Source organism: Ictidomys tridecemlineatus, chromosome 4 (genome assembly GCF_052094955.1).
Source record: "Ictidomys tridecemlineatus isolate mIctTri1 chromosome 4, mIctTri1.hap1, whole genome shotgun sequence".
Classification (NCBI taxonomy): Eukaryota; Metazoa; Chordata; class Mammalia; order Rodentia; family Sciuridae; genus Ictidomys; species Ictidomys tridecemlineatus.
This window is the reverse complement of record NC_135480.1, coordinates 95,681,061-95,689,649: the sequence shown is the minus strand read 5'-3', so window position 1 is coordinate 95,689,649 and position 8,589 is coordinate 95,681,061. Positions and strand designations below refer to the sequence as shown.

The following is an 8,589-nucleotide window of genomic DNA, read 5'->3' as shown; positions in this document are numbered from 1 at the left end:
TTAACTCAAATATCATCTTTGGTTGTTATTAAGTTTTTAAAAATTTCATTTCTTTTTTTTTAAAAGAGAGAGTAGAGAGAGAGTGTGTGTGAGAGGAGAGAGAGAGAGAGAGAGAGAGAGAGAGAATTTTTAATATTTATTTTTTAGTTCTCGGCGGACACAACATCTTTGTTGGTATGTGGTGCTGAGGATCGAACCCGGGTCGCACGCATGCCAGGCGAGCGCGCTACCACTTGAGCCACATCCCCAGCCCTTCATTTCTTTTTTTTATTAGTATTTTTTAATTGTAGTTAACAATACCTTTATTTTATTTATTTATTTTTATGTGGTGCTGAGGATCGAACCCAGGGCCTCACACGTGCTAGGCGAGTGCTCTACCGCTGAGCCACAACCCTAGGCACCTAAAAATTTCATTTCTAATAGTTATTTTCTTGACCTCTAATCTATCCTATCCCAGCAGTGTATATCTCAACCAACCCAATAATTTTTTCCATATACACAACTTTTTTATTCTAATTTGTTATATATATGACAGCAGAATGCATTACAGTTCATATTACACATATAGAGTATAATTTTTCATATCTCTGTTTGTATACAAAGTATATTCACACCATTCATGTCTTCATACATGTACTTAGGGTAATGATGTCCATCTTATTCCAACTTCTTTCCTACCCTCACATATACCCAACTTTTAAAATTTATTTATAAATTTATACATTTTTTCATCCTCTCCGGTATGAGTATTGATATAATGTTTATGCCTTAAAACAGTGAGATTTAATTTTAGAGCTTAGAACACAGCAAGGCAAACAAGCTATCTTCTTTAAAAATACCAATTCTCTGTGATACTGTTTGCAAATGTGTCCAAATCTGTTATTGCTTTTACCAGAAAAATAGACATACAGAAAAAATGAATTATCCTTGATTGAAAAATGGGTACTGTGATTTTTATAAATCTGACAATTATAGTTTTCCTATGTAATTATACATCAATATAGTTTGAATAAAATTATAGCAGTACTTTATTTACATCAAAGGAAGAATATTTTTAGCCTGATGAATAACACTAGAGATCTTCTAAATTCAATTTCTAAATTATACAATTGAAATGACCTGGACATCCTGTTGTTAAGCCAATCTCCTTACTGCTGTATCATTAATCTCTAGTCCATACCACACTGCTCTAAGGCTTCCAAATATAATCACTAACTGCATACATTGATCTGGTTGATGTGTATAAAAAGCCACTCACACAAGGTTCTAGTTAGTAATTTCTGGGTTTTATTTTAGCACAGAAAAATATTTTAAACCAAGTTTGTATTAGTTATATATAATAACAGTAAAAATAATCAAATGATAATATTAAATAACAATAACACATAGTTATACTGTATTACATACTTAGAAATTGAACAAATTACCTTTAATACTTTAATATTCTTTAATATGACTTGCCATAAAAAATTTTACATTATGTCCCAAATTATTTGCTTTTTAAACAAAACATTCTGTAAGGAAAAAGTATAATATTGTTACACATAATCAAATTAACTGAATTCTCCTTTAGAAGCTTAAGAAAGGTAATGTAGTTTTAGGAAAAAGAAGAAAGAAAAGAATTCATGTATGATTTAAAAAATTTACATTTTTGTAAAATATGCCAAACATTTGACCTTCAAGAGAAAAGTTACATACTTCATATTAATGTTCAGTTTAAAGGCCCTTTTAAATCTAGAAAAACATTCAAGGAGTTTCCTCTTCTTTAAGATCTACATTTTTTTTAACAACTAGAAAGCCTTCATAACATACATGTCATTCTTTTATTATAACAATATGTTTCAATCCTCAGCTTATTTTAAGTTTAAACATTTTATCCGTGCAGTGTGTTTGCAATCACTGTAAACCTCTGTCTCAGGAGCTCTCTTTTTTGTATGAGAAAGTTTTCAATAATATCTGCTTCTTTAAAGAGTCCGTCTATCTCATCAATGTAAGATGCATCTATTGCTGCTCTCTCACTAATAGGGAAAAAAAGTTTTATGTTAAACTAAATAGTTGCATAGTCTATAAACATTATCATGATAATGTTCTTTATTAAACTAGATTTATTAACTATTTCATTTAAATGACTATGTGCATGAGATAGCTTTATTAATTTACTAAGAAAATGTTAAATTAGTCCCAAAAACATTTTTGACTACTCAAAAAAGTCTCCTCACACAGCAGAAAGTATGCTAATACTTATAATCTTATGCATTATAATACTAATACTAAATTATATAAGTGATTTTTACAGCCATACAAACTATTACTCAAGTATGATGACTATCTAGTAGTTTTTTTAAAAATCACCTTATATTCACCATAATCTTACGCCAATTAAATACCTAAATTCAGTCTTCAAATACAAAGATAAAAAGACACGATAGGGACTGGAGTTGTGGCTCAGTAGTAGAGTGCTCGTCTAGCACATTCAAGGCCATGGGTTAGTTTCTCAGCACCACATAAAAAAAATTAAACCAAATAAAGGTATTGTGTCCAACTACAACTAAAAAATATATATATTAAAAAGACATAATAAAATATAAGATAAAGTATATGAAATAACATCGTATTTAATATCACTCTATTATAATTAACTTCACTGAATGGTATTTTTCTCAAAAAGGCATTTATATAAAATTTTAAATGCAATATCATCTAAGTAAGAGGTCAAGACATATGCAGTCTAGTTTTGGCTCTGGCATTAGCAAAACAAAGGATGTTTAGTGGAAAATTTGGGTTTATTCCCTGAAAATAACCAACTAATCTATCACAAGGAATTGAGATAGAATAAAAAAATTTCCAAAGTTTAATTACTTGAAATGTTTCTCAGCAACAGAATTAAACTTCCCATTACAGAATTTCCAAGAGACAAATAATATTTCTAACATAAAAGACTCAAGAAATATACTTTAATACTTGCCTTAAGATCTTTGCATACGTAGACAACATTAGATTAATTTCCTTGCTCATATCTGTTTAAAGAATTGTTGATTAAGTTATGAAATATAACAAGCATGCATGATATAATCAGTATATAGAAATATAATCATTTTATATATCACCATTTAAATCTTTCTCTAAGGTTTCATCTTTATAAAACAGTCCAGAACATTCAGAGAAAGATGAATCCGATTTTCCAAGAGAGGACAGCTGTGGGCTATCTGGCATTTGAGGCTAAAAGAAGAAAGTAAAGAAGTATCATTATGTTTATTTAAAAAGCAAATATATATATATATATATATTAGAAAAATCAAACAGAAATTACATACTAGTCATTTGAAATTTTTTTATCAAGGAAACTTTTAGGACTAAGAAGTACCTTGCTCAAATTTTAGGACTAAGAAGTATGTTGCTAAACTTTTAGGACTAAAAAGTACCTTTGTCTTTATTTTAGATTAGATTTTGAATATGGCTTTAATCCCTTGATGAAAATTTATCTTGTAACTTGAGCCATTGGATATGTTCACAGCAACACTGTTATGGTTTAGATCTGAAATGTTCCCCCAAAACTCATATGTTAAAGGCTTGGTCCCCAGTGCAGTAATGTCCAAAGATGGAAAAATGGGGAAGTAATTGGATCATGAGGGCTCTGTCCTTATCAGTGAGTTAATCCATTGACATCTGAATAGACTACTGGAGTTGATGAGAACTGTAAGCAGGTGGGGCATCATTGAAAGAAACAGGTCACTGGAGTCATGCCTTGGGGTCAATATCTTGTTCCTGGACCTTCCCTCCCACCACCCCCTACATCCCCCTGCTTCCTGGTTGCCATAAATTGACAAGTTTTCTTCTACCATACCTTTCCATCATGTGTTCTACCTCACCTTAGGCCCAGCAGACCATGAACTAAAACCATGAACCTAAGAACCTAAGAAATTGTTTTTCTCAGGTATTTGTCACAGTGACAAAAAGCTAACACAAATATAGTGGTTGTTATTGGAAAAATAACCAAATACTTGAAAAATTTTGCAATATATTATAATTTTCAAGGGAGCAAATAATGTCCCAAATGCAACAGATTAATTGGTGAAGGCAGTGATGAAGGACTAAATACAGAGCTTTTCTTTTAAAAGATTAATAACTACAGTACCTAGGTGTCTTACTTATCATTGCAAAATAGTTACATAAAGTCCTATGTATCATAAAGGTCTGGACTCACTTCTGTCTCTAGATCACAAACTAGCAAAAAGAAGTCTCCCAATAGTTTCCTGGAGATCTATAATTAGTGAAAAAGCAACTGGAGTCCACATAGATCCTTCTGGGACAATCGTAGCTCTGGGATTATGTATTAAATCCCATTTAACAACAAAAGTTTGGGTTTTTGTTTTGGTTTTTGTTTTTGGGTTTTGTTTGTTTGGTACTAGAGATTAAACTCCAGGGTGCTCTACCACTAAGCCCCTTTTTAAATCTTTTTTTTTCAGACAGAGTTTCACTAAATTGCCCAAACTGGCCTTGAACTTGCAACCCTCCTGCCCTCAACCTCCAGAGTAGCTGGGATAACAGGTGTGCACCACTGTGCTCAATGATTGGCACATTTTTAAAAGGAAGAAATTTAAGAAGTATGTAAAATAGAATAAAAGATTAAGACTCTAGGAACACACAGCTTACCTCCAATTCTCTTGTCCTCTTGCAATTTCTAGAATCAGGCTTTACAAGATGATTTGCCATAATATTCTGGAGGCAAAAACTGTAAGTTTAGAACAGTATCAAATTTATGCACAGTTCTCTTGAATCCCTTCCTTTTCCTGCTATTTATTTAGGGTCTCACAATTGACCATTTACTTAAATTTAATTTCCCCTTTCTCTAATTTATCCTAACAACTGTTTAGGATAAGACTTTGATTTTTTTAAGACTTTGATTACTACACTGCCTTCATTCAAAAACCTTTCCCTATCCATTGCTTCAAGGTAAGTTCAAATTCTAATATATGAGTATACAAGGTTCTCTACCATCTGAAGCCAACCTATTATTCTCATCATTCTCAACTCTTCCTTTATATACACTCAGCAGCCAAACTAGTCTCTGGCATTTGTATCTTGTTTTAGGACTAGCTCATTTGGATTCTTCTAACTTCATAAAATCTTAATGTTGAAGTAGATCTTACAGTTCATCAGATCTTACAGTTTATCTTATTCAATATATCTTTTTTTTTCTACAATTGAGAAAACAGGAACAGAGATGTTTAACCAAGTTCAAACAAGTCAGCCTGTGCCAGACCAGAAACAACTCTTCTAGTTTGAAGTTGCTTCTATAGTCCTATCTTATCTTACTATAGCATCATATTGCTTTCCCATAAAATGTTTGGTTTTGGTTTTTGGTCGGTTTTCTTTTCTTTTCCCTAAATTCTAAAGGTATTTTTTTCTAGAAGTTTGTGATACTAAGTTTAAACTTAAATAAAAAGTGTTGGAACCTGAGAGTGTAGTCTCTACATCTTAGAGATGTAGAGTGATCTACATTCAAGTTATCAAGTTACTTTAAAAAAAAAAAAACTATGCTGAGTTGGACAATTACAGTGAATCTAATTAGTCACATTACTATGCATATATAACAAGAGCAAAACCAATTTGTAAAGAAAGATATTTGTAATATATGAAAAATGTTCAACATTTCTAACAATTAGGGAAATGTAAATCAAAACCACATTGAGATTTCATCTCACTCCAGTCAAAATGGTAATTATGAAATGTTGGTGAGGATGTGGGGAGAAAGGTACATTCACAAATTGCTGATGGGACTGCAAATTAGTGCAGTCACTCTGGAAGGCAGTATGCAGACTCCTCAAAAAACTAGGAACAGAACCATCATATGATCCAGCTATCCTACTCCTTCACATATACCCAAAAGATCAACCACATCAATGTTTATAGCAGCTAAATTCACAATAACCAGACCATGTAATTAACCTAGGTGGCCTTTAATAGATGAATGGATAAAGAAAATGTAGCATATGTACAATGGAGTATTACTCGGCCATGAAAAAAGTATGAAATTCTGTCACTTGCTGGTAAATGGATGGAACTGGAGACTATAATGCTAAGTGAAATAAATCAGACTCAGAAAGTCCAGGGTTGAATTATTTCTGGAAACTAATCTAAAATGGGTTGAGGGAGAGGAGAAAAAATAGTAGGTGGGGAATGCTATCAAAATGAAAGATAGTTGAGTAGGAAAAGGGATTGAGGGGAAGGGAGGAGGAATGGGATAACAGGGAAAACGGGGGAATAAATCTGACCTAACTTTCCAATATACATATATGAATACAATACAATGAATCTCCTCATTATGTATATCCACAAGACACTAAATTTTTTTTAAGAAATGTAAATAAATAGAGATCAGTAGAGTAGATGAAAAGGAACAGAGGAAGGGGGGGTAAATACTGAGGACTGAATTGGAGCAAACTATACTCTACGCATTTATGTCAAAATAAACCTTAATGTTATGTTACTATTATGAACCAATTAAAAAGTTTAAAAATAGAAAAATGTTTAGTGAATTCAGTATAGTATTTCCACACCCCTGCTAATATCTTTATAGTATATAAGTTTAAGTACTATCATAGTAACACAGAAAATACTGCACATGCACAACAGCGCCGACTTTGCCTTGGGAGCTGGAAAATGTGTCAGAGAAGCCAGCAGCCAAGCACTGATCCCCTCCCTTCCCCTCTCCACGTTCCCTTTTCCTTTTACATCCCCCCTCCTTTCTCAAAGTAACACAATGTGCATGTATGCCAAATAAAAACTTTTAAACTAGGTACTTCTGTCTCTGTAAAAAATGTTTGTCTTCCTGTCACAACTTAAGGCCTTGAACTAATTCAGGCCTGATGGACAGGCGGGTTCTCATCCTGTGACAAATACCAGTCACCACCACTGTCCGCGCTATGCAACCTTAGGCGTTGGAAACTAGGTTATTACGAACAACTACCCCCCATGCCGTATAAAACTGTTTTCTTCAATTATTTCTTCTCAGCGCTACTCTAGCTCTTCAGGCCATTTCTCCCGCCTGCTCTCGCCTCCCCTGTCCTCCCGCCCTTCTTCCCAGCCTGTGCTTCGCCCCACTAAAGACTCTGAACAGCCGCTCCCATCCACTCCCACTGTCTCCTTTTCCACTCAGGACACACACTCTGGCGAACTCGTCCCTCCAGTCCCACCACAGAACAGTCTACAAAGCGGCGTCAGGACCTTCCTCGTCAGCAAAAGCACAGCAGTGAGGCCAGACGCGCGTGACTGCGCAGACTCCGCGAGGCGGCCTGGCTCCCAGCAGTCAGCGCGCGGGTCATGTGACGCCCCCTGGGCCTCTCTTCAGGCTGAGGGGCCTCTTGCGGCTTCGGGAAGGAGGCGTGCTCCAGCTCGCCTCGCGCAGGAATCTTCGTGGAAGCGGGATCTGAGTGTGTGTGTGTGTGGTGTGTGTGCTGTGTGTGGTGTGTGGTGTGTTGTGTAAAAGAATTTAAATGTGTGTATGTGAGAGGGTATGGTTGTGTGTAAAAGAATTTAAATATAAATTCCCTAACCCTGGAATGGGTTCCATTCCCGTCACATTGTCCTTTTGTGTGTGTGTGTGTGTGTGTGTGTGTGTGTGTGTGTGTGTGTTGTGTGTAAAAGAATTTAAATATAAATTCCCCATCCCTGTGATGGGTTCCATTCCCATCACGTTGTCCCGATGCAACTAATTTTTCAGAATCCCACCTTTTAACAGAATTCCTTACTGGATAGGTCAGTAAGTTTAGTTGACTTAATTGGCAGCAACTTTCAAAAGTTATTTGTAATAAGCTCACACACGTGTGGTTTAGCCCCATTGGGTGCTTTAACATGGCGACTTTGACCTGCCCTTTCACAGATAAACATTCTAACCTTATGCCTGGGTAGTTGGTGTGGAAGAAAAAAACAGCATAATCACTTCATAAGGCAAAGGTCAATAACAGCTCCATGAATTTACAGGTAGGTACACAATCTTACACCTTAGGGAACTATGTTCAATACATACACATTTTTCATTTTTTTTTCCCTTTGCATTTAAATATGTTTTCTTCAAGATTTGAAAGAGTTGTATGTACATGTTTTTTACTGATTATAAAAAGCCAACTGTTTAAAGTAAGTCCCTGGAAAATAGACAGTGGGATGATTTGCTAATATTGCAAAATATAAGCTGCATGATAGTACTAAACTCCACGATTTGGTGAAATTATTGATAGTATTCAAAGAATCCCAGTCATTGTATGAGGACTAATTGCAATCTGTTGAAAATTTACCTTCAATAGTAAAATGAAGGGAAAAGTGAGAAAGTTTTTATAAAGTCAAGTGTATTCACTTTAAAAGACTAGCCTTATTACAATATTTGCTCTTCCTTTTGAGGGGGGTGACATAAAGTGTCCTTTCATGAAATAAAGATGTAAATATATTAAAATGTTTTAATGTCCTTAATTGGTAAAATATAAAGTTGTCCACTCAGTGTTTATCTCTTTTCCGTTGTCATTATTGCTGTTATTTTTAATGGTCCATTAAATTCAAGAGACTGGGAAATTCTGACCTATTTTCTCTCCCAGC

At 34.5% G+C, this 8,589-nt stretch overlaps 1 protein-coding gene across 1 annotated transcript; it reads right to left on the bottom strand.

The window, feature by feature from the left end:
• Positions 1–1,428: 1,428 nt before the first annotated feature.
• Positions 1,429–7,318, bottom strand: Tex12 (testis expressed 12). Its single transcript, XM_078046990.1, has 5 exons — positions 7,228–7,318; positions 4,654–4,732; positions 3,108–3,219; positions 2,966–3,017; positions 1,429–2,018 (listed from the first exon to the last, which is right to left on the bottom strand). Exons 2-5 carry the CDS (start codon positions 4,711–4,713, stop codon positions 1,874–1,876), a joined length of 369 nt encoding a protein of 122 aa, XP_077903116.1. The 5' UTR covers positions 4,714–4,732; positions 7,228–7,318; the 3' UTR covers positions 1,429–1,873.
• Between the last annotated feature and the right edge of the window lie 1,271 nt (positions 7,319–8,589).

What these genes read in the sequence shown, in the direction of transcription:
- Tex12 (XM_078046990.1), bottom strand. Translation starts at nt 4,713, where the DNA reads ATGGCAAATCATCTTGTAAAGCCTGATTCTAGAAATTGCAAGAGGACA. An exon ending in AGAGGACAAGAGAATTGGAG is followed by an intron (nt 3,220 to 4,653) that starts GTAAGCTGTGTG and finishes TTCTTCTTTTAG; the next exon opens with CCTCAAATGCCAGATAGCCC. An exon ending in ACGTATGCAAAGATCTTAAG is followed by an intron (nt 2,019 to 2,965) that starts GCAAGTATTAAA and finishes TTTCCCTATTAG; the next exon opens with TGAGAGAGCAGCAATAGATG.